The 26,139-nt window shown below is 49.7% G+C and overlaps 1 protein-coding gene across 4 annotated transcripts in view; it reads right to left on the bottom strand.

Annotated features, from left to right (window-relative positions):
* Positions 1–3,261: 3,261 nt before the first annotated feature.
* The window catches only part of CUNH10orf71 (chromosome unknown C10orf71 homolog), a 31,058-nt gene continuing 8,180 nt past the window's right edge, over positions 3,262–26,139 (bottom strand). For all 4 annotated transcript variants that reach the window (XM_055345656.1, XM_055345655.1, XM_055345657.1 and 1 more), the window contains 3 exons: positions 14,681–14,783; positions 14,275–14,439; positions 3,262–9,883 (listed from right to left, as the gene is read on the bottom strand). In XM_055345656.1, the coding sequence (XP_055201631.1) occupies positions 5,481–9,746 (4,266 nt within the window). In that variant the 5' untranslated portion in view covers positions 9,747–9,883; positions 14,275–14,439; positions 14,681–14,783 and the 3' untranslated portion in view covers positions 3,262–5,480. The remainder of the gene's footprint in view (positions 9,884–14,274; positions 14,440–14,680; positions 14,784–26,139) is intronic.

Raw genomic sequence — 26,139 nt, 5'->3', positions numbered from 1 at the left:
GAAAGGACTTAAAATCTAGACTGCATTTGGACAAATGATGCAAACAACAAGACTGACTTCACTTGGCAATGATGATGTGTGTGACTCCTTAACCCCCCACTAATCTCCTTGTGTGCCAGGAGTGCTGGCTCTACCACCTTGGAAGGGAGCCCTGTTCCTCACAATGCCCCCTTCCTCTCCTCTGAGATCAGGCCATGGCCTCCCTTCAGAGCTTCAAGGACATGAGCTTGCGCTTCTGTAATTCCGGAAATCCCTGCCTCGTTTGCTGCAGATACTACAGTTTCAGAATCTGGGACCTGCTTTGTCACAGAAATGAAGTGCGTAATGTTCTTCAGGATCTGCAGCTCCAAATCCCATAGTAAAACCTGCAGGTCATCTCTGCTCACGAACTGAGAAGAAACTGTCTGTAGCAGCCATTTGAGAGAACCACCCTGGAATACCTTGGAAGGGAGCCCCGTTCCTCACAATGCCCCCTTCCTCTCCTCTGAGATCAGGCCATGCCTCCTTTCAGAACTTCAAGGAATACCTGGCTCTGGCAGGGCTGGTGGCTACGCTGGACAGTCCCAGACCCTGGCTGTGCCTTTGCCCATCCACAGCTTTCCACCCGGAGAGGGAGTGCCTGTGTGTTCTCCCTGCCCATAGGCAAACCCAGATGTGCCCTTTCTCCTCATATCCCTCCACTGAGTTCTCCACTGGCTAGAACTCTAGGCCTGGGCAGTGCAGGGCCCTTTGTGTGGGAACACTTCTTAGGATGGTGTTTATGAATCTGAATGTACCAGAGTCTCTGGGGGAGCTTTTCCACTTACACTTCCCACATAGGCTGATGAGGTGAATTGGAAGTGGAGCTGGGGCTGTCCTTAACAAGTGCCCAGGTGATGGTAAAGCCCAGAAAGGCTTGAGCTTCCTGTCTGAGAGCTGGCAGGTGAAGAAGAGAAACCCCACCAGAATCAGCTGCAGTTCTGGATCTACACAGAGGAGTGCAAGGAGGAGGCCTCTGCTTGGATGGCTCTGCTAGGGTGATACTAAGGACATGTAAGCAGGTGGTGACAGGCTCTAGTGATATGGCCTGGGGCTCTGCTTACCTTGGACTTTATATCTGAATGATATAGAAGGCCCACATAAGACAATCATGTGCAATGTTATTTGGGCCAAAATGCTTTTTGCCTGCATAGAATTTGGGTTTTGCCTAGAGCTCTTTTTTTAAAAAAATATTTATTTATTTTTTTATTCATGAGAGACACACAGAGAGAGGCAGAGACACAGGCAGAGGGAGAAGCAGGTTCCCTGCAGGAAGCCCGATGTGGAACTCGATCCTAGGTCCCTAGGATCATGCCTTGGAGCCGAAGGTAGACGCTCAACCACTGAGCCACCCAGGCATCCCTAGAGCTCCTCTTTCAAATTGCAAATGTTTCACTTCTATATTTCACTCCTGTGGCCATGCCCTGTTTTGACTTTGGACTCATGACATTGTCATACCCGAGTCCCACATGCAGCCTGGGGACTCAAAAGATGTAGTTAGGACATATTTGGCATTGAATCTATCCCTGGCTTGGAAAAGGGGTCACTAGCTTCTATGGCACATTTGCAGTGTTGGGGAGCTTAGTGCACCTCAAGCCCCTGTAGCCAGGTAGAGAGGGCTGTATTACTAGACACACCCTTCCTATAGGGGGTGTGAATCGGCTTCCCTGCAGCTCTCCCCCGCAATGTGTAAGACTCTCCTTCCATGCCCCTGGAGAAGCTGTAGACATGAAGGCATGGACGCATCTCCTGGAATCTTTACCCTTCCAGGCCAAAAAGAGTCTCCTCGCACTTCTCAAAGTTTAATGAGCAGATGAATCAGCGGGGACTCTTGTGAAAATGCAGACTGAGATTCTGGATTTCTAACAAAGTCCCTGGTAATGTGGAAGCTTCCTTATCCATTTACCACACTTCGAGAAGCATAAGGGGTGTTAAGAGTGTCCACCTGCTGAGAGTGAGAGCCGCCTGAGTCCCTGGTGTGGCCCCCTCACTCAGTGACTGTGTGACTGTGAGAAGTTACTCAGCAGATCAGTGCTTTTGCAAACGAGGATACCTCTCAGAGGTTTGTTGCGAGGATGGAGGCCAGTCTCAAAGCTCCCGGCTCCAGGGCTGGCACATAGCATGTGATTGACAGTGTGAATTCTTGGTCACTTTCTACTGAATAGCCCCAGGACTTTTGAAGGAGTCATAACTCACAGGAGGGCCGTGCACTAAATAGAAGATGCAAGCATGGCCTTGACCCATAATTTCCACAAGTATTGTTTTCACAGTTCTCGCCACTGTTCTATTAAACACAATAGTAGAAATAATGTTTTTTTTTTTCCAGGTAACTCAGAAGAGTCAAATATTAATTCAGAAGCTGAAGGAATATATCAACAAAGGTCTATCTTGTGAGGCTACCTTGGTTTCATTCTTGTGCTGATTAAAAATGCTAAAAAAATTTAACAATTAGCTAAGCCATTATACTTTGACATCGTAAGGCAAATCTATTAGTATTTAACAAATGTCATCTTTGTTTGATGGATAGATTAAAGCTGGGGAAATTCTGGTTTCTTCAGAAGCTCATGTACTATTTGGTGTTTGCTGACTCAGCTTGGGTGCCATCCCCTGTAGGAAGCCCCTTATCCTTCCAGGCTGAGTTAGATTCTCCTCAGACCACTGTATTAAATTGCTTACCATGCAGGACTATAACTGTCTTTCTTCTTTGTTAGATTTTAATTCTCTGGGTGTGAAGACCAGATCTTATTATCATGGTATATCTTTAGGTGCCCAGTGAAGTGCTTGGCACAGAGTGGGGACTCTGAAGATGTTTGTAATAGGAGGGAGAGAGGAAAACAGAGAGTTAGGGAAAAGGAGAGGAGGGGGAGGAAGAGAGGGAAAGAGGAAGGAGGGAAGAGAACATGATTTCCAAATGAGTTGGTGTTCATTGCTTTTGCCCCCTGGAAGCATTACCTGCTTCCTAGGAACATAGGCACCTTGCTGTCAGGTGGAGGTCTTCCTTCTGGCTGACCTGCTGCAGAGCCAGGTGTCCCAGGAATCCCTGCGCCCTGAGTGGATGTTGCTTTCTTTTTTTTTTTAATAAATTAATTTTTATTGGTGTTCAATTTACCAACATACAGAATAACACCCAGTGCTCATCCCGTCAAGTGTCCCCCTCAGTGCCCGTCACCCAGTCACTCCCACCCCCTGCCCTCCTCCCCCTCCACCACCCCTAGTTCGTTTCCCAGAGTTAGGAGTCTCTCATGTTCTGTGTCCCTTTCTGATATTTCCCACACATTTCTTCTCCCTTCCCTTATATTCCCTTTCACTATTATTCATATTCCCCAAATGAATGAGAACATACACTGTTTGTCCTTCTCCGCTTGACTTACTTCACTCAGCATAATACCCTCCAGTTCCTGGATGTTGCTTTCTGCCAGACACAGTTCTCGCCGTTCCTCTGGCACATTCACAGGGAAGTTGGCCTTCATCTCCAAATATCTGCCTTTATGCTTTCAGCTCTACCCATAGCTCTGCTTCTGTTGTTTCTAAGACAGATGATGACTGCTTCCCCAAACATGAGCTACCCTTAAGGAAAATATATTTTTCCTTGTGGGGACACAGTTACCATTACTATGGTTTTAAAAAAATTTTATTTATTTATTTATTTATTTATTTATTTATTTATTTATTTATTTATTTATTTAACAGAAGGATTCTACTTTTGTTAGGCTATTCTTTTCCCCGGGGCCCTGAGAATTTAAAAATGAGATATCACATTTCCTATTTGAATAAGATGAAAGCAAGGTGGGAGGATGCTTAAGCCACAGTGGCAGAGCCAAGATCATAGCTTGTTTGTCTCACTTGCACCCCGATGAGTGACTCCTGGGAACCAGACTTCTCGGACGGCAGCCTGCCTGTGTTCCTGGCTAATCATCTGGTTGACTCATCACGGCATTGAGCCAGGGGGTTGGTGTAGTATTTTCACAATGAAATTAAGGTGTGGCTGTACTTGTTGGGAAAACAAATAGGTAGAAAATCCTGAATCCAATTCATGACCAAGAATAAGCTAGAGCCCTTGTATTTGTGCAAATCTGGGACTTGGTGAGTTCTGTGCCATTTTTCTAGCCTGGGAATAGCATCTCTGCCAAAAGAACAAGGATGATGCATTTAGTGGGGTCCCATGGGACATGGGCAGCACAGTCCCAACAGCTGCCATGACAGCTGCCCTTGCTAAACAAGGAGGGAAGACGTGTTTGCCCCTGTCTTTCCCATAGCACAAGAATGAAGTTGCTTCAGCGAATGCCCATGGAAGCCCATGAGGACCAGCCTGCTTTCCTTCTCAGCACAGTTGCCCACAGTGGGCATGTGCTCACAGACTGTCCCTGTTCTCAGAGGTGCAGAGATGGTTATTGCATTTTGCTCCCTTGACCTGGATCAGATACTTCCCTCCACTTCCTCGAAGGCCAGGGAGTTGGGAAAATACAATTTCCTTTTGAGCATAGGGCACAGATAATAGTCATGAAATTGGGATACCTGGGGCCTGACTCAGGCCTTGATGGGGAACCCAGCCCTGGGAAGGCAGGGATGGTGCTGGGAGCTCGAGGAGGAGCATCAGAATGACATTAGGTGCTAAGGCTGCTCTGCTCAAATGTGAAGCCCCCGCGTGGCTGGCAGTGGGGGAAGGCTGGGAGAGCACAAGGCACTTAACCTACCAGTGGAGACCCGCCACTGCCCAGAGATGGAAGGTGGGAGTCGGGGACAGAACCAAATCCACAAGCTTGTTTCACTTTTTAAAAGGTAGCCTTTTCTTTATCAGAAAATAGCTTTCAGAGGAAAGCTTCCTCAGTAAAGAAACCCATTCTATCCAAATAAACATTTCTGCGGGGTTGCCTGGGGGCAGTCCTGAGCCATTTCTGCCTGCGTGAGCTGGAAATGGCTCCTGCAGTGGGGAGGGATGGAGGCCCTTCTCTGGGCCCCGCTGGACCTGGAGGGGCTGGGCTGGGTGGTCTGCTCGCTGGGCAGGGCTGGGCACAGTGCAGTGTGCTGTTTCTGGGGGTCTTGGGAGCTTGCTCACTGCATGAGCTGGCCCTTAAGAAGAATTAGGTGGGATGCCGGAGCAGAGTAGTCACGGTCATTAGGAATAGGCTGGACCCACCGCAGTGGCATGGCCAGAGGGGGACAGAGTAAGGGAGGGGAGAAGAAAGAGGGAAGGAGGCCAGATCCAGGATCAGGGAAGGAGCTTAGGAGGGACCCGGTCATGCAAACAGTGCCCTCCCAGGGAGGGGAGGCCCAGGAAGCCTTTCAGCTGGGGTTTTCTCGGAATCCCCACTTCCTTTGAGACATTAGGGATCCCACATGGCTAAGTATGTGTTGATTTGTGTGTGTGTGTGTCTGTGTGTGTGTATGTAAGTGATTGTTTTGGGGAAAGGGGAAGTAAGTTCTTCTGGGTTTATTTGAGGGGGGTTAGTCTGCTGTAGTTCTCAAGAAACGCCTTCTGTGGCAAAGTCCTCTAGGTCGTTGGTGGAGATGATGCCCAGGTGTGAAGCATCTCCCTCCTCCCCCAGGCACTGCGGAGGTGCTTCAGGGCACTGGCCTGTGGGGTGCTGGGTGGGGTCGCCTCGAGGCTTTGGGGCCAGCTGCAGGCCGGCCTCACAGGCTCTCTGGGACCCAGGGCTGGCCGCCTCGGTGGGGTGAAGGCCCTGCCTTAAGAAGGTGGGGGCAGAGAGCTGAGAGGAGCAGCGCAGGGGCATCAAGGCTGTCACGGGCAGGGGCCGGAAGTGGGGGTACAGCATGTAGCGAGCAGCAGGTGTGTTGGGTGGGGGCAGCTCGGGGGAACCTCCCTCAGAGGATGGGATGGGGACCTTGACATATTTGCCCGTCTCTGGGTCATAGAAGGTCTTGATTTTCACCTGGAGTGGCAGATCGAAGACAAAGTACTCTCCAGATTGGGGATCTTGGAGGACCTTCTGGGTGGCAGGGTAAGGGGGCAGAGGTGTAAGGGACTGGGGTCCCCCAGGCTGCCTCCTGAGTGGCTCTGAGAAGGCAGACACTGAGTGGCGGTGGATGGGAGGCGGCAGGGAGCGGACCGTGGGAAACCTGGGTCGGGGTCTCTCTCCAGGGGATGGTGGCCTCTGCTCCCAGTCCTCCAGGGAGGGCTTTTCTTCTCTGGTTTCACCATGTTTTTCTTGCAGTTGGTTGGTCTTTCTCCTCTTGCTGGCCAGCTTTTTTGCCCGCCGTAGGGCCTTCTCTGTTTTGGGGGGCACCGCAGGTGGCTTGCCAGCCGCTCTCTCCAGCTGAGCCGGAGGCTCTGGTTTCTCAGGGAGGCCTACAGAGCTGGTGGCCGTGTCCAGCACCAAACCTCTTGGAGAAAGTGTCCGGAGGTCTTCTGTGCTTGGCTCAAGTTGGGGGTCTGAGCCAGCTTCCCATGTGAGGGCATGTGTCAGGTCCTCCCTGTGGGCAACCCCGGCAGAGTAGGGGCTGGCCCAGGGGCTGGGGTGAGGAGGCTCCCCTGGCAGCAGGCCTGGCTTGGTGGGGGACTGGGAAGCATCGTCCCAAATGGTGCTGGTAGCAGGGGAGCACACGCTGCTCTCATCCAGGGAGCTGGCATTAGGGGAAGTTGCCATCTCACCAGGGACCAATCTTCTCCCTGGGGGCCCTGCTCTAGGTGTAGACAATAAGTGACTTTTGAAATCTTGTGTGTGCTCTTCCCAGCACATCCCCAGCTGCTGTGAGGGTGGCTGGTCTTCTGGGTCGCCTTGGGGCAAAGCGATGGTGGGGATGCACCTTGGAGCATCCAGCTTCCCCCGGTCCATGGAACTGTTCTTGCCTTCCTTTGCCACAACCCGTCGTGGCTTCAGCCCTTTATCCTCTCCCATGAGTGGAGGAGATGGGACATTTCTTGTTGGGACTGGCTGAGGAGTCTCCATCCAGGCCATGCTGGGCACCTGCCCATGGTCCATGCCCTCGCAGGCTGTGTGCTCCAAGTGTGTGCCCTGCGTGCTAGCAGGTGTCGGGGTATTGGCCATTTCCTGGCTCTCAGGGCCACAGAGACCACCAGCCTCTTCTCCCCAGCCTGGCTTTGGCAAGTCCTCCTCTTTGTGGCTACTGCCCAGTGGGTCCTCTGATGACAGGGTCCTCAGAAGGGGCAGCATGATGGGTTTTATCACGGGGGTGGCCCTGAGGGTATTGTCTTTAATTGCAAACAGTATGTGCTTGTTTGAAGTGGAAGATGGTGAGGGGGTAAGGTCTTTGCATGTATCCTTACTTCCCCCCATCCAAGTGCCTCTGAAGTTAGCTTCCTCTCTCGACGTCTTCCTGGGCCTACATCCAGATAAACCTTCCCCTTCTCCTTGCAGCAGTCCCCCCTTGCTGTGCTCCTGTATGCACACCGGCCCGTTACGTAGGGCACAGTGCGGCAGCTCATCTTTCCCCATCGTCTTCTCCTTCTCATCCTTCTGACTGTCTCCTGCACTTCCATCATTCCTCCTGTCTTCCTGCTGGCTCTCGCTGAACCACGTTTTCTGCTGATCCTCAAATGAGGCAAAGGACTGGTCTGAAGAGCTGGTGCTGAATTTGGCCTTACTTTTGAAGCCTGGCATGAAATCAGATTGTGTGTCACTGTAAAACACATCTTCTTCCTCGGGAGAGAGGGGCCCTGGGGAGAATTTCTGGTTAAAGTTTGGATTCTGGAATCCTGCCTCTCTCTCGGATTCTGTTTCTTGAGACACGGATCTCAAGAACCCCTTCTCTAGGTTGGGGGTCCCTGATTTCTCTGCAGCCTTCCCTGCTTCAGGCTCTCTGCTGCAAAGCCTCAGGGACAGGTGCTTCCTGGGGCAGCGTTCCCCAGAGTCTGGACACTCGCCGGACTTGGCAGTGCCCATCTCTGGTTCTCCATCGTCCTTCTCGTAGCTGTTTCTGTCATCTCTCTCCCCGTTGACGCAGAAGGGGGCTTGGGTGGTAGCTGGAGGTGAGCTAAGAGTTAGATAGCTGTCTTCAGAGGCAGCACCAGGGTCAGCCTTAGGGTCCTTCTGGGTACTGATGTGTGACACAGAAGGGCCGTCAGCTGGCCTCTCCTTAGAGAGCTCGTTTGGAGAGCTCTCCTCAAGCCCATTGGGAAGGATGACGCCATTGCTCATGGGTTCTTGCTTGCCTCTGGTTTTCTCCTCAAGGCCTTTCAAGAGAGGTGACGGACTGTATGTGCTCTTAACACGCTTCCGCACATCCTTAAGGTTGAACAACAGGCTAGGGGCTTTGGATTTGTAGGTGTCCCAAGATTGACATTCACTGGGCTCCTTCTCTTGGTACCCGTTGAGCTGTCCTGAGGGAGATGGGGTTATCTCCACCAGCTGACTGTCAGGTGGATCCAGGACATGCTTGGTGGGTATGACAGGGGTCAGAAGCTTACTGATGTTAAAAGGAGGACTGTAATGCTCATTGGGGTCCATGGGCATGTCAAGAGCCTCGTTTTCTGGAAATTGTCCCTGGGGATTGTGCTTTGTATACAAGGCTGGGCCTCTTCTGGTGGCCTGCTTCTTTTCCGAAGCATCTGGTAGACTTTCTTTCCTTCCCTTGCTAGGCTTTGGTTTCCTCCACGGGGCCTGGGTCGGCTTCACCTGAGGGTCAGGCTGTGAGCTAGAAGCTTCTCCCTCCACAGGGAATATCTGGGCTCCTGGATCTCTAGCTCCCCAGGATCCAGATGTGGTGAGAGCCCCTGCTGTCAGCCTGTTCTCATCCTGACTACAGCTGGCCTGGGCTTGGCAGGGGGAGACATGGTGTTCAGGGGCCAGGGGCTCTCTTAACAGGGGTGTGTCCTCATAGTGCTTGGGAGCCTTGCTTTCTGGGACAGGGTCAGCAGCCTCCTTCCTCTCAGGCAGCCTCGGTTGGTGGGCATTCCATGACTCAAAAGCACTGTTTTCACTATGAAGAAAGGTCCCTTTGCGAGGCCAGTCCTTACCCCTTCCAGGCTCGCCCTTGGCTGGCTTGTGGGGTGAAGAAGGGAACTTTGGCTCAAACGAGTTGGCCACATTTTCAGGTGTTGGGAGGAAGCTGCTGGAGTTGTGACTGGCCATGTCAGGATTCTTGGGGGACTCCTGCTCTCCGTGCTTCCTGCCAGGCTGATGGCTATTCTGATGGGCACTAGAGACTTCAGCAGGCACCCTCCTGACAGTCAGAAAGGCAGAATCGAAGCAGAAGTTGATGCCACTTTCTGGAAGAGGAGCAAATTTGGGGGGATTTTTGAGAGCTGGGGGCTTACTGGTAGGAGGCCGGCTGTCACAATGTTGGCTCTCGGTCCTGTCAAAAGATTTAATTAGTGATGACACTTTAGAAACAGGCTTGTTGCTGCTCCTCAGGCCAGAAACTGGCACCTCCAGTCTCCTCTGGGCTGGTGTCAGTGGGGGGCTGCTTTTGGGATACTTTTCCTCTCCTTGAACATACTTGGGTAGCTGTTGGAATGTGGCCGCCCAGCCTGCATGCTCGGTGCCTTGTGATGGTAACTGGCTCCAAATGCTGCTTTTCCTGTGGGTGTGGCTCACCGTTCCCTGGTGAAAATTTCCAAACACCTGGCGGCTGATATCTGGGGACAGGGTCAGGTCAGAGTCGTTAAAAGATGTGTCCTCTGAGATGCACAAGCTCCGGAACGCCCGGTCTGTGAGGCTGCTCACTTCCCTGTCCGCATCGTCCAGCACACTGCCGATGCTTGAGGAGTCGCTGAACCCGTCCGTGCACTTCTTGTTCCCCTGCATCATCCACCAGCTGGGAAGACTGTCCCTGGTCAGCCAGAGGGTGCCTCTGTGTGATGATTCTGGAAGAGCAGCCCTCTTCCCACAAAACTAGAGCTTCCTATTGACCAGATGCAATTGCACAGTGTGATTTTTTTTTTCCTCTGTAAAAGAAAGACGTGTAGGGTATGAATAGGATATCCAACTTAGTGGCTCCATATGAGAACTACACGCTGGTCTAGATGGGTAATCGTACCTTTGATGGTTAATTTTATGTGTCAAAACCTGGTCAGGCCCCAGTGGCCAGTTTTTGGGCAAATATATCTAGATGTTGCTATGAAAGTATTTTTTAGATGTAATTAACATTTAAATCAATGGACTATGAGTAAAGCAGATTACCCACCTTCTGTAACGTGGGTGGGCCGCATCTCAAAGACTGAGCTCCCCAGAGGACGGGAGAATTCTGCCTCAGGTCTCCAGACTGGAGCTGCAACACCAATCCGCCTGGGTCTCCAGTCTGCTCTGCAGATGTCACACCCGCCAGCAACCATGACTACATGAGCCAGTTCCTTAAAACAAATCTCTTTTTATATCTACACATGCTATTGGTCCTGTTCCTCTGGAGAACCCTGCCTGGTACAGTGCCTATGGTTCAGATGTGCCATTTTTGTGGAGAGGTCTTCCCTGACATTCCAGGCGGTGTCGCCTCCCCACATTCTCTCACTGTGCCCAAGAGGGTACAGTCCCCAAGAGCCTGTAGCACCTGGGCTCCTGAACTCTCTAACTTACCAGTTAGAGAGTTGGGTGACCAGTGGAAGATGCTGGGGGGAGCCTAGAGGGAGCCAGATTCCCCAGCATTTCCCCTCCATCCCCGTTCCTGGCTGTGGTATGGGGTCCTGGCAATGCTGCAGTCTTCTCTAACTATGGCCCCTCCCCTGGGCTCAGACTCTCACTGCTCCCCTTGCCCCCTGGGGATGTGGGGAGGATGGCTTCCTCACTTCTGAGTGGCTCCACATGCTGGGCTCTCCCTAATTCTTATACCTCTGTTATGGTCCCTTCCTTAGATTTTCTTCTTTAAAAAAAAATGTGGCGAAATACACATGAAATAAAAGTTACCAACTTAACCATTCTAAGTATACAGTTCAGTGGTGTTAAGTGCATTCATATTGGTGCAGCCATCACCACCATCCAACTCTAGAACTTTGACAGCATTCCCCACTGAGACTCTGTATCCGTCAGATATCAATTCCACTCTACCCTCCACCTGCCGCTGATGCAGCCCCTGGCAGCCACTGTCTACTTTCTATCTCCATGAATTTTATTACTCTAGGTCCTTCATATGAGTGGAATCACACAGTATTTGTCTTTTTGTGACTGGCTGATTCACTTAGCATGATGTCCTCAAGGATCATCCACTTCCATTCAATTTCCTTCCCTTTTAAGGCTGAATAATAGTCCACTGTATGTTTATTCTCTTTTGTTTATCCATTCATCTCTCAATGAATATTTAGGCTGTTTCCACTTTTGGCTACTGTGAACAATTCTGCTATGAACGTGGGTATACAAATTACCTGTTCAAGATTCTGCTTCCAATTCTTTTGGGCACGTGGAATTGCCTAGACATGGAATTGCTGGATCATATGGTAATTCCATTTTAAATCTTTTGAGGAAGTTCCTACTGTTTTCATGGTGTTTCTATCACTTTGCATTCCCACCAGCAGTGCACAGAGTTCTAGCTTGTCCACAGCCTTGCCAGCACTTGTTATTTTATGTGGTTTTTTTTTTTTCATGGTAGCCATCCTAAATGGGTGTGAGGTGGTATGTTGCTTTTCCTTCTGGGTCCTGTCTGAGGAAGCTGCTTCCGCTGGGACCCTGACCACTACTACTGGGGTACATCCTTCCACTGCCTGGAACAGTTCTGGCCCAGACAGGGAACAAGTCAATGAGTACATTAAAAGTTAGATAAAATAGCAAGTATAGACCCTAGAATGGGCCCAAGTGGTGGGCATTTGGGACAGTGAACATCTGGCAGGGTGCTCTGTGTCCTCAGCTGACAGATGACATTGTCACACGGTAGCTCCGTTCACATCAGCAGCAGAAGCCGGCAAGGCTGCATGCTTCCCTTCTTGCCTGGCTGGTCAGAGTGATGACACCACCAGGGCTTTAGGGGATGGAAGATGAAGATGCTCCCAAGGGGGAGGTAGAGCCTGCACATCAGGCATCCCATGTGGTCCTGGTCCCCCATGGGGGATAGTGCATGAGATGTCCCACCCAGGTGTGTTGCTGCTGTGCCAGTGGCATTGTGTTTCGGTCCTGAAGGCCAGCCTTCTTTGGGCTTTTTGTTTGTTTGTTTGTTTTCCTGTATCTTGACCACAGCCTGATGGTGAGTTTCCAGTGCTGACTTGTTGGCAGGCTGACCTGGTTTTGTGAATGAGAAAACTGAGCTGGCTGTGCTGGAGGAAGGAGGGACCCTGAGTTCTAGTGAACTGGATGAGCCAGCTCTGTGAAAGCTTCTATTTACATGTTCCTTAGCCCTGCCTTGAAAATCAGGGCTGTGTCTCCCCAGAGAGGAGAGTCCAGGCCTTTTAGAAGGCCAAGGACTTCTGCTTCAGCTTTTAGACCCTGCTGGCTGGCCAACCTCACTCTCTTTCCCACTGGCTTCTCCTTCTTGGTGGCATAGCTCCTGTCACAGGGATGGAAGCATTCTGATGTCGGGGAAAGTTCTGGCCTTTCTTTTTTCCTTCTTTTTTAAAGATTTTATTTATTTATTCATGAGAGACACACAGAGCAAGGTAGAGACATAAGCAGAGGAAGAAGCAGGCTCCCCAAGAGGAGCCCGATGTGGGACTCGATCCCAGGACCCTGGGATCACGACCTGAGCTGAAGGCAGACCCTCAGCCACTGAGCCCCCAAGGAGTCCCTGGCCTTTCTGATCAAAGGAATAGTCCCTGTTGTTTCCATTCTGTTGGTGCTGTTTCCTCCTGTTTCTAATGCAGACACAAAGCCTGAGACAGAGTGTGTTTGTTTGTTATGGCCAACGGTGAACCACAAAGCACTGGCTTGCACAACAGAAATTTAGTATCTCACAATTCTGGAGGCTAGAAGTCCCAAATCAGGTGTCAGTGGGGTTTGTTCCTTCTCTGGGCTGTGAGGGAAGGTTCTGTTCCAGGCTATTCTCCTTGACTTTTAGATGACCACCTTCTCTCTCTTCATATTATCTTTCCTGTGTCTGTGTCTCTGTGTCTAAATTTCCCCTTTTTATGAAAGCACCAGTCCTGTTGGAGTAGAGCCCACCCTGTGATCTGATATTAACTAATTACATCTGCAATCACCCCATTTCCCAAATAAAAGCACATTCTGAGGTCCCCGGGAGTTAGGACTTCAACATATAAAAATCTGGGGGATACAACTCAACTCATAACACCAAGGCATTGACTTTGCAATGACAATTAAAAGGCAACTTGCTGAGGCTGGCTTGGTGAGCAGAGTAGCCCTGGGTCCCTGACAGCATTGCTGAGCTGTGAGCATGTGCCAGGACTACCTCTTCTGGAAGTTGTGTTATTGGGGTAGGGTGGGGGATCTTAATGGCTTCGACCACTGTGAGTCAAGTTTTCTGGACCTTGAGGTTCTACGTATATAGTTAGGGGAGGCTTCAGGTGTCCTGAATGCTGGGATCTTAATCTTAGCAATGGCTGTACTTGGTAATGGTGATACTGGGGTTTCTATACCTCCACATTTTAGATGAAAATAAAATAGTTGGGGATTTAAATTTAGAATCTTGGAGTTAAGTAAAAAACCTCCAGGCAATGAAATCCACCCCTGCCCCCGCCTCACTATTAGCAGATACTTGTTATTTTTTTGAACACTCAGCTTCCATCCTTCTCCCCTGAGTAAAAACATTTGATAGTTTTGGGGGCAATTTCTTCTCCCCACTGTGTTTAGTGTTGGTGGGGCTGAAAGTCAAGGTGCTTGCTGAGACCTCCCTGGGCCAAGCGCAGATGTGAGACCCAGGCCATGCCCCTGTCCTGTTTCTCCTGGGATGACACCAGGATGGAAATACGCTTGGATGTTCTCTCCAGTGGCTGTCTGTCTGCTTATCTTTTCCTAGCCTGGAACTTCAGCCTTCACCTTGAGTCTGCAAGGGCTCCAATTTCCTTTTACTACCTATTTCAATTGAATTTGTCCAGTTTCTGTTTCTTTTGTGCATAGTCAAAGAACCCTAACTGATCTGAGGTTTGAGTCATAATTCCAAACAGTAATAAAAGATGTTCACTGATATTGGAGTATTCGGAAAATATAGTAGTCCCCCCCCCTTATCCATGGGGGATACATTCCAAGACCCCCAGTGGATGGCTGAAACTACGAATAGTAGTATTGAATCCTATACATACTACGATTTCCCTATGATAAAATTTAATTGACAAATTAGACACAGTACAAGATTACCAATACTCAATAGTAAATAGAACAACTATAACAATATACTATAATAACAGTTATGTAAATGTGGTCTCTCTCTCTCTCTCTCTTTCAAATCTTATTGTATTATACTCACCCTTCCTGTGATGATGTGAGACGATAAAATGTCTACGTGACAAGATGATGTGGGACGAATGACTTGGGCACTGTGATGTAGGATTAGGTTACTATTGACTTCTGACCATATGTCAGAGGGAGGATCATGTGCTTCTGGACCGTGGTTGACCGTAGGTAGCTGAAACTGCAAAATATCAAAACCATGGATAAGAAAGAACTGCTGTAACCACATTTCTTCTGGCTCAGGAAGGAGACCTTTATTTAGATAGCTTCGTCAATTCTGATTTGATTTTCCTGGGTTGGGATGGGACAGTCATAAAGTAGTCTCCAAGCCCGGTCCCACTCCCTCTTCTCCCAACGCCCAGTGGAGCCCTTCAGCACAGTAGCTGACAATGGAAGGTGTTTCTTTGGGGTTGGTTCCATACCTGTTACAGCAGTGGGGGCTGCATGTGCCTGCTTTGCTGGGATTTAGGATCTGTAGTTTTAAAACTTCTTCTCATGCTTACATTTGCTATCATCATAGCCCATCTAGAAAGAAGAAAAATAGTGTCAGTGGCCCCAACTGACCAACTGGTCAAGATGCATCAGGTGCAAAACATGTCTTTAAATGTCAATAATACAGTTGGCTTTCAAATATATATTTTTAAATCCACACTTGACCTCAACAAAATTCCAGACATAGGCATTTTTGGTGAAAACAATATAGAGCCCATATCTATTGCTTTCAATATTCATTAAATCTTTAGGAACCTGTTTTAAGCCTTTGGGATTTCTAATATGGTTGGCGCGGTTGTGGACTATTTTTTGCTAGTCGAATCTGACCAAAGGCCTTTTCCCATGTGGATTAATAACTTAGGTTTTGCAATAAAGAGAACTCAAGTGGCAGAACTTGAATCCACTCAGCAAGCAGTAGCACAGTGTTCGATTTATTGTTGGCAGGAGGCTTGAGTATCTATTTTGACAGCTTAAAGAACCAAAAAGCTGCCCAGGAGAATTTTAAGAGTACTCAGAATGAAGTGTAAACTAATTAAAATAAATCCATTATGCAAATTTTCAATGCAGACCATTGGGGCTTCCTGAAGGACCTTCCTCTTCTCAGCTCCTGGATGTTAACCCAGTCCATGGTATTTTATTAATAATATTAATAATCACAGTCACTCAGATTTGTGGAGGACATTTCTTTGGAGGCCCACAGAGGGCCCTGTGTCTACCACCGTGGGGCCGGCCTCGTCCCTGACTCCCAGACTGTCATTTGTCCTCACACCATGCTGGGCGTCCTGTTTCCATAGCTCATGCTGTATTGTCACAGGTCACACATAAAAATCCATCTGTCTTGGGAATGGGTGGTTGTTTTGTTTTCTCCTCAACTACAACGAAAATTGCTTGACTCAGAAGAGAAGTCTGATTTGCTTTGGTGGAGTCAGCTCGTCAACATAGAAACTGAATAAATGTGGGAATGTTCTGAGCTGGGTATCCTTATGCTCAATTTTTCTGGAGGGCAAACTGAAGCAGAGAAAAGAAGGAGTGAGACTGAAGGACACATTCTCTTGAGAAGAACCACTGCCCTTGGGTATTAAGGCCATCAGAAAAATTTGGACTGACCCTTCTGTGTCACGGAATAGTGGGCCCATTCCACTGCCTGCTGCTCCCCCGAGGTATAGAGTTTAAGGCTAAGGATGGAACCAATCTGACTTGCACCTGGCTAAGATGTGGGCGCAGAAGGATGTGGTAGCATTTGTTCTGTGAACAGTTAGGGAAACTGTCACTCTGTACTTGGACTCACAGGATCTCTGTCATTGCCGCTGAAACACACTTTTTAGAGGCCAGTGTGGATCTGTCCTGCTCACCGCTTTGGGCTACTCCCTTGGGCTATTCTGTATTCATTCTCAACACTGCATTCAAGAACAGCTTGTAAAACTCAAATCTGTTCATGTCAGGCTCTTGCTCAGAATCCCTTCATGGCCTCCCAATTTTATTTTTATTTTTATTTTTTTAAAGATTTTATTTATTCATTCATGAGAGACACACACAGAAAGAGAGGCAGAGACACAGGCAGAGGGAGAAGCAGGCTCCATGCAGGGAGCTTGATGTGGGACTCGATCCCAGGACCCCAGGATCACACCCTGGGCTGAAGGCGGTGTTAAACCGCTGAGCCACCAGGGCCTCCCAGTTTTAAAGAATGAAAATGAACCTCCTTAAAAAGAGCCTCCCTTTCCATCCTCCTCTTGGGCTGTCTCCCTCCTCATGCTTGGCTTTCAGAGCATGCCTCAGGGCCTTTGCACACATTGCTCCTGCTCCCTGGAATTCTTTACTTTTATTTGACCCTGTTACCTGCTTGGGTCTTACCTATGCTTCAGAACCCAGTTCACATGATCCTTCAGTAAGGCAGCTTCTTTAGGCTATTTTAAGTCTGTTATATGCTTTTGTAGCTTGCTGTACCCTCTCCCTTGCAATACTTACTGTAACGTACTCAAGTACTCAAGTGGTTAACTGGGTGATTATTATTTAATGTGTATCTTTCCTGATAACCTGGGAGTTTCAAGGAGTCTGGGTCCGTCTGTGTCCGTCTGGCTCTCCAGTCTATCCTTAGGCAGCATAGTGCATAGCACAAGAGAAATCTGTTAAATGAGTAGGCAAATCATTCCACCTCAGTCATCTATTTATATTATTGACTGCTTAGCAGGACTAATTTTATTGAAAGTCAATCGTAATTGGATAATTCCAGAATTATCACAAATTTCAAATCAGTGAATTTGGATTCAAGTGCATTTAACTTACTTTTTGATTCCAAGCCCTAAAATTCATAAAATCTGCCTGTAGTAAGAGATGGAAGCGGGTGGAACAGATCAGTCTTAGAGACGGCTCCCAGGTTGGCACAGTGAAAGGTATTCATTTGTACCATGGCACAGACCATTTAAGTCAGGATTGAGTTTCAGGATAATCAGGGAGAAGTAAGAAGTAACTTCGTGACTTCTCCATTTTCCTGGTTGTCATTTGAATTGTACTCAGGACTCCAGTCGGGGATAATTTGATTACTTCTGGAGGGCCAGCATCCAGCAAATATTTGTTGAGTACATTAACTGGGGTGTTGTTTACAACCGCATTGCAAATGGTCATTAACTGATACATTATCTAAATTGCAGGTGTCAGCAGATGATTGTTGGCATCTGCCCTGTGTTGTACACGCAACCCTGGAGAACACCCACAGCCTTGGCTTGGTTATCAGGTTCTCCAGCACTTCATCCACTGATGCTAAATGTTGGTCAAGCTTGCATCAGGTAAAGCAGGCTCTGTAAAGCATCAGAATGCAGAAGTTAGTGGACTGGACTTTCCAGTTCAGCCCTTGGGGAGAGGTAAGGAGGGTTTGGTGACACCCCATCCTATAGTTGCTCGGTGGGGAACTGGGGGCCTGTATGTGCTCCTGTGGCCTTGAGACACGGAGAATTATACATGAGGATGTGTTTTGTTTTGCCTTATTGCCAGGATCATCTTTTTTTGTTTTTTTTTTTAAGATTGTATTTATTTGAGAGAGAGAGAGAGCAGGCACTCATGAACAGGGGGAGGGGCAGAAGGAGAAGCAGACGCCCTGCTGAGCAGGGAGCCTGATATGGGGCTTGATCCCAGGACCCTGAGATCATGACCTGAGCTGAAGGCAGATGCTTAACTAACTGAGCCACCCAGGTGCCCAACGAGGGTCATCTTTTTGAATCAGAATATATCAAATAAACCAGATCTGAGCGTACATCCTCGTGAATCAGCTTTTTCTCCTGACGAGCAACAAAATATCCTTTGCATGGTCCTTACTGAATTCCACCTCTTCTGAAATGTTTCCTCACCTGATGCTTTTTCCCAAGTCACGTGGTTGAACTGGAATACACTGCTCTTTGCAGGTACAGTGTTCTCTCTCCTGGTCCCTTACAAATGCCTCTGGGTGACCGTCACGAAGTGCCAGCTCTCCTCACACTCCCTCCCTGCAGGCCTGTGGTGCATGCACTGGGGAAGCAGCTACAGGCCCAGGTGGGTCCTGGCTTGGCTCCTGGGAGTGCTACCTGCCTGCTGTGTCTCTTTCTGTCTCCTGGCCACCAATGGCTGACTGCTTATCCTCAGCTCTCCTCTTCCCTGTTGGGTTTTTTTAACCACTTGCACTGCTGTATTCCACTTTATCTGCTGTAAATCCAGCTTTCCAACAAGGATTTGAACTCCTGGGAGAGAGGGCCCCGACCTGGTTTGTCTTTGACTGACAGGATTGCTAGCGCATGGTGGTCATACCAGGGTTTCCAGCTGCTGATCCTGAGTGGGCCTCCTGGATGCCAGGTCTGGAGGACAGAGCTTTGCGGTGAGCATGCAGTGTGGTGCAGGACAACTTAAAGCACTGCCACCCCACGTTCTCCTTTCCTCCCACGGGGCTCCTGGCTGGGGCTGGCCCAGGCCTGAGAGAGCATGCAGCTCGGCTTCTGCAGGTCTGTCCCAGACAGTGAGGACAGGAGGTGGCTGGAGGAGGGACTCATTCTGATCACCCTCTACAGGCCCTTCTTCAGATGCTCCACCTACAGCTACTCATCCAAGATCCAAAGCTGAAGAAGTGTGAGGGGCCCACAGAACCAGAGCCCTGCTCCAAGGCCCCAGATCCAGCCCCATAACTGCCTGCGTGGCTGTGCACTATCAGCTTCCTTTCTGGCATGAGACTGTGGACCCTCAGAGACGTGAAGCGAATATTCCATTTCACACAGCTGATGAGTGGCAGAGCTGGGCTTGGGATCCGGGCCTGTTGTGGTTCTGGAGTTGGACATAGCAAGGGAGAGAGCCATTGGTGGTTTGTCCTGGCTTGGTTGCCAGATTGAGCAAATTAAAAATACAGGACATCCAGTGAAATTTGAATTCCAGATAAACAACCAACCTAGTATGAGTGTGTCTTGTCTAATAGTGGAATATACTTTGTATTAGAGTTCTCCCTAAAATTAATCATCACATACTTCTAAAAAATAGGTGTCCATTGTTTATCTGAAATTTAAGTTTCACTGGACATCCTGTTTTTTTTTTTATCTCACAACCTGGGGTTCTCACCAGCTTTTGGGACCCAAAGGGGATCACCATCAGAGGAGGCCAACACCATGAGTCAGTATGGGATGACTCATGTTTGCATATCACCCTGCAGTTCAGGACACATTCAGTGGACATTATCTTGTTTGAACCTTGCAATCCCTATGAAGTGGGGCGAGCAGGCCTTATTGTCACCATTTTCCGGGTGGAGAAGGAAAGACACAGAGAGGCGCAGACAGCATGTAGAGAAGAGAATGCAGGCTGGGATTCAGTCCAGGCTTGCAACTTGGTTACCCCACGCTTCCTCTGAGAAGCAGCCCTGACCCTCTGGTCCACGGGCTCAGGGGCAGATACGTGTGTCTTGGGCTCGTGGGCTTGTGGGCTGCTGTTCAGTGGGGGAATCCAGGGCAGGGATGAAGAAAAGGAGGGTTTTTGTTTCTAATCACCTCTTATGGATCTCCTCAGCTCACGTTTCCGTGACCACCCCGGGAATGGAGGTGATGATTCCGCTGGTAAGCAGAGGGCCCTCCTGCTGGGGAAGGCAGACAGCAGGAAGGTTCAGGTGGGCCTTGTAGAGCCGGCAGGGATGCTCTCGACCTGCTAAGGAGGCTGTTTCACTCCCCTCTGGTCCCTGCCTGTCTTTGCACAGGAAGCCATTGGGGTTTGCTTTGCTCCTGGGTTTGACCACTTGCCTGTAGTGTGGTTTCTGAGCCTGAGCTCTTTGGGTGGATTTAATTACCTTAATTGAATGGTGTTTTCACTTCTCAGTAAGGGGAAGCAGGAAGCTGGTGGAGATGACAGGGGTTGGCTTTACCACACCCAGAAAGCCCTAACAAATTGGAATTGATGCCTCTTGGTCTTCTATCTAGGTGGTTTTTTTTGAGATGTTGAGGCAGGTATGCCTTGAGGAACAGCTGAGTGTAGTGAATCATGACAGTCCCCTGTCTGTGTGCCGATGGGTCCTGGTCCAGCTCATGAATACACAGACATCCCACATGCAGCCTTCACCACCCTACCCCAAACCAGGCAGGTGCCTTGCTCTGGAACTCTGCCCTGCTGATCAATCTTGGGCCAAGCTCTTGACCTCTATGCGCAATTGCCAATAGCCCTCTCACCTTGCAGTTTCAGAGACAATGCCCTTGTCTACATTTTGTAGACAATGGTGAACAATGATGGCAAAATTGGCTTCTACAGTCGGGGTCCTCCAGAAGGGGGAGCAGATGCCTGTCGAGTGTCTACAGTGTGGCAGGCCTCAGGCCCACTACTATGTGTGCCTGTGTTCACCCATTCCTCATGAAAACACATCAGGGTAAGTGCCTCTCCCTACCTTACAGGGCCAGGAACTAAGGCTACCACCTGGGTTCTTTGCTGTGTTGTGCCGAGTGCTGGAGCTGGGGTTGCCTGCTTTTGGCTCCAGGGTCCTGCTTCCTGGCCCCATGATGATTCCTCCTCAGCTATCCTAGTGTGATGATTGCTCTATCCTTTTAACTTTTGGTAATCAGAAATTTCAAGGTCATTACATTCTGCTGGGAGAACATATGGGCTCTCATAAGGCAAACTTGAAGGTCTGTCACACACGCACTCCTTCCCTTGGCCACCCCCCACAGAGCATCACTGTGTGCCAGACCTGTCCTGGTGCTGGAGATGTGGCCCTGCCGGGACGGACCTGGACCTCACCTTGTGGAGCTGTGGTGAGTCGCTGAGGGTCCTGGGCCACATTTACCTCAGATGGCCTCTGATTGGCTTCCACTGGATGGTGTCTCTCATGCACGGAAAGCACAGCTTTGATTTGCTCATGGGTCATCGTGCATCTGCTTTGGCCATTTTGGCTCCTCTGGTCTGAAACTTGTGAGCAGGGGATGAGTGTTGACCTGCATCCTGGCCTGGTTGAATGGCCCCAACCTAGGAACTGGACTGGGGAAGCCAAGGGCTCTCAGGCTGATCCCCAGACCCCTGTGCCCTGGGAGAGGACAGGGCCAGCTTCCTCCAGCCCTGGGAATACAGTGTGGTTGGCACTGGGGAGCCCTGATTGTGGCACTGGCCTGGCATTGTCTGGATCCTCCCTGAATCACATCACATGCACAAGGAACTTCAAAGCCCTGCTGCATGGGGTCCAGTGGTCAAAAGGAATGTGGCTGAAGGAACCAGCATGTCTGAACTTGCTGGGCTCATAGAGCCCATTGTGGGCAGGCAATCATAGCTACTGTGGGCATTTTGTTGCCCGCGACAGACAGCTCAGGAGGAGAGAGTCTTTCTCCCATGAGCTCGGCCAGCCTGCATCCCCTTCCTACCTGGGTTATCAGTGTGCTGTGACTGGAGGGGACATTTCCTTAGGAGCCTCTGAGCATCACCCATGTCTGCAGGTAGAGGTCAGGGAGACTGGCATAGGGAATGCCTGGCCTGCTCTCGCCAAGCTCACCACAACAGGAGAGTGACAGCACATGGCATCGCACACCCAGTGGGTGGCCCAGTTGCAGGAGGAGAGGGGAGAAGCAAGATCTGGAGGCCAGGGGAGGTACATGAAAGAGATGGATAATGCTGAGTTCCAAGATGCAGTGAGCTGCACATCCTGGCTTCTGTTCCCATTCCCTGATTGCATGACCTGGGGCTGAGCAGCCTCTGGAAGGGGGACACACAGCTCTTTCAGAAACATGGGGACCACCAAAATGGTGGGTCTACTTGGGTGTGAGCCAGGTCCTGGGGGTCTGATACAGTCTCTGGGGATGGTCTTGGCAAATTACAGCAAGTCCGTGAGCCTCAGCTTTCTCATCTGTAAAATGGAGCCAATGCTATCTACCTTGTGTATAAAAAATGGGTTCTCAACCTTGGCAGTATTGACTTTGCTGAAGTCCTCTGGGGCAAAATCACCCCTGGTTGAGAACTGCTGTTATGGAATCAAGGAGAAAGCATAGACCCACCCCTGGAACATCAGTCAGTCAGTCAGTCAGTCCAGCTGGTCATCCCTTCATATTTCCCAAGAACATCTTGCCCTGAATTGTGGAAACGGTAGTAGCTGAAGTGAGATGGTAATCAAATAAGCACTTTTAGGCAGTAGAAAGAGTGGGGGACTTGGTGCCAAGCCAAGGTGGTCTTGGGCAAGTCACTTTACTTCTACATATACCTGTAAAATAGGAATAGTAAAGACCCACCTTGGCTCTGGCTCTGCCCACCCCTTCAGGGCTGCTCCCCGTGCTGGAGAGAATGGGGAAAAGAATGGTCATGAAACTGGTCCCTGTGGCAGCCACTGCCTGAGTCCCCAGATGATTGGAGCCCCCTGACTCACTAGGTCCTGGGTTCTCTCCCTGGGCGGGAGGGATGCCTGCCCCAGAAGGAGGCCCAGGGAGCCCCAGGTACCACAGATCTGTGTTTTACCTTCTGGTCACAGGCACCAAGGGAATTATGTGCATGCCCTTTGCTACACATCTCTCAGGAGCAGATGTTTCATACTTGCTTGTTTTTCCCTCAACATGTAGTAGGAAATATATTTACATTGTTAATGGAAATGCATGGAAACTTCTCAGAGACATACAGTTGACCTTTGAACAATATGGCTTTGAACTGCGTGGGTCCACTTATGCACAGACTTTCTCAATAAATGCAGTACAGTACTGTAAGTGGGCTTTCTCTTCCTTATGATTTTCTTAAAAACATTTTCTTTCCTCTAGCTTACTTTATTGTAAGAATGCAGCGTATAATACACACAACACACCAAATATGTGTTCATTGACTGTTTGTGTTATCAGTAGTTACATTGTTGGCGAGTCAAAATACTCAGATTTTTTACCGCGTGGGCTGGGTGTTGGTGCCCCTAACTCCCCCCGCCCCATTGTTTAAGGATCAACTGGACATCAAGGAAAGTCCATGAAGCAAAATTCACCCTACTTATCTGTACTACTCTGTTATCTTCTGTTCTATTCTATTCTTTCATTTAAAAAAAACCTATTTGCAATTTGGTAGGTAGGTGATTTCAGACCTAATAATGAGTTATGATCTACAGTGTTTTTTATGAACTTCCTGGACCAGTAACACCAGGCATTCCTGCTTTGGTTCCATTGCCGCTGCTCTGTTTGTAGCGATGCTGGGCTTTCATATGGATGGAGAAATGGGGACCCCAGGCATAGCCGCTGTGACTGGCAGGGTCTGATCAGATTTTTGTTGGGCAGGGGAGGAGACCACCTCGCGTGGTGGGTTTACAGGCTGGGCCTTGCCTTTGCTGTGTCTCCTGGCCCTGCTCAGTGCCTGTGCTTTTGTCAAAGGAGCAAATGAATGAATAAGAGAAATCCCCATGTACTAAGTATGTCTGGCATAAGACAAGCACTTTATATACTGTAATATTATTGATTCATGTTTATTACTATGCAATTAATATTTGCAACAGCTTTGAGAGGTGGAAATTAGCCTTGTTCTTTACAGAGGAGGAACCTGGAGTCCAGAGAAGTTTATTCCCTGAGGGCATGGGGTTTGAGTGGGTTTGAGTCCCACTCCCTGGGACTGCTGAGAGGGAGAGGGTGCCTGCAACCTGCATTTCAAAGGGTTCCTCCAGGAGCTCCTGTAATGCCTCCTGCAGGCTGAGAACCTCTGCTCAGTACTACCCCACCCCTGGCTCCCTGTAGCCTCCATTCCTGGTTCTCTTTGGAGCTCATCTTAAGACCCTTGGTCACAGGCTGTCCTATTGCTCACACCCCGTCACACCTGAGATTCTGCATAAGGGGTGCAGAGGCCATGAAAGCCTACCCTGTGTCTCATTGGAGAGTGGGTCTCTCTGGTTATGAGCTTTGTAGTCAGACAGACTTGGGGCAAATCTCTTTCTGTTTCTGAGCCTCCATCTCCTTTTTGTAGGCTGGGGCTTATGGGTAGGGGAACCCAGCAGCCCAGGACTCACGACATCTCTATGACTCATGAAGCAGTCTTGCAGGGAGAAAGGGTTGTAGCCAATGGCCTGAACTCCATCTTGGAGAGCCTTGTCCAAAGAGGAGGCCCCTTCAGGGTGTCCCAGGGGAAGAGACACTTGGCTTTGTTGAGAGTGGAGGTCTCTCAGCACCCATCCTCTCTCCAGCCCCTGGAAGGATAGCCAAGAAATTTGGGGAAGAGTACCCCCTAAGAGCAGCCCTGGAGTGTTCCAGGTTTGAGCGTTGAAGGGAGATTCTGGGCAGGGCATCCAGACCACAGGATCAGGGGTGCTACAGCTTTCACCATGTGCCCAATTTCCCCATCTGTAAACTGATACCATGGGGCTGGGCAGCAAAGGGGCAGAAGCAGAGCTAGAAGAGGCACTGCTGAGTGCCAGCACTCTGCTGGACAATTCTGGGTGTCCATCCCATTTATCCAGCTCCTACTACCTGCTACAAGGTCTTGCTCAGGGGTCACAACCAGAGGCAAGTTAGGTAGGGCTGGTGCCAAAGGAATTTGAGGCAGGAAAATTGAAGGTCAGAGAGGTTGAGGAACTTGCTCAAGGTCACATAGCCAGAGAGTGCCCGTGTGGGGAGTCAGACTCAGGTGCTACATGGCTCTGCCCTTCCTAGGCAGCCAAGGCAGAGGGACGCCTTGAGTTGCTGAGGGTGTCTCCATCTGCCATGGTGTCCACACGGGGTGGGGAGGGACAACAACTTCTCACTTGGTACCTTCTCTTCTACCTTCAGTGGCTCTCCTCTTCTTCCCATCAGGGAGCATTGGTTTTGGCAAAGCTAGAAATGGCATCTGTCGTATCTGGCTATCCTTCAGGGAGCATACTGCAGGGTGCCATCTTCCTTGTCCCTGCACAGCCAGGAGGGCATGACTTTCTGGGATGGAGAGTCAAGGAAGTCCTAAACCCAGGAATTTCTAAACCCCATGTGGGTGTGCGCGTGTACACACACACACACACACACACACACACACTTGTCAGAGCCCAGCTGGCCCTGGCCTTCCCACTTCCTGTTGGAAGTTGGAAGTAGATGGGAGACGTCTGTTTGGTAGATGACAGCTGTCCTTTCTCCAAGGGGAGTGGCAGCAGAGAGCCCAGCTCTTCCAGGGAAGGAGAGACAATCATCCTGCTTTCTTTGTGGAATTCCTCAGGGGAAGTTTGGAAAAGAATCAGATGTGGACATCCAGGTTATCCTTCTAAAAATTAACACTGGACAATGCTCTTCCAACAGGCAAAGTTATTTAAGATTACAGCTTAAGTTGATGGGAAAAGATCAGCTTCTCGGAGCATCTCCTACTATGTTTGGGAACAATGCAGGGAACAATGTTCCCAAACATTGAACTATGTTTGGGAACAATGTCCCCTCCTTCCCCAAGGCAGTGGTCCTTCTCAGAAGGCCCTAGAGGGCTTGTCAGAGTGCTGGGCCCTACCACAGAGATGCCCACTCAGGAGGTCTGGGTGGGGTACAGGAGATGCTGGTGCTGCCAGTTCTGGGACTACACTTGGAACACCGCTGCCCTAGGTTGGAGGCTGCATCCTTTTTTTGGGGAGGTTGTACTGATAAGCCATGGGCTCTTGGGCCACTTGGGCCCCATGGTCATCAACCACTGTGGTTTGGGCTGTGTCTGCCTCACTCAAGGCCCAACTCTGGGCAAGCTGGGCCTGTGTGGAGTACAGAAGTGGATCAGAGATGCTGTCCTCTTAAAGGGACCATCACCTAGGAGGAGAGAGCAGCAGAGGTGAATCCAAGCTGTGGGTCCAGAAGTTGGAAGGAAAGAGGTGTCACGGGGCAGGGCTTGTGTGAAGGCAGCTGCAGGAGACCTTTGGCTGCCAGTGTGTGCATGAGCATCCACCTGGTCCTGCCTGGGTACAAAGCAGAGGGTGGTGGGAAGAGCACAAGATCTAGAGTCAGACCAAGGCTCCCCTTTCCTAGCCCTGGGT

Source organism: Nyctereutes procyonoides, unplaced genomic scaffold, assembly GCF_905146905.1.
Source record: "Nyctereutes procyonoides isolate TBG_1078 unplaced genomic scaffold, NYPRO_anot_genome, whole genome shotgun sequence".
In the NCBI taxonomy this organism is placed as follows: domain Eukaryota; kingdom Metazoa; phylum Chordata; class Mammalia; order Carnivora; family Canidae; genus Nyctereutes; species Nyctereutes procyonoides.
Note: the sequence above shows the minus strand (reverse complement) of the source record. Positions and strands in the feature narration are given on the sequence as shown.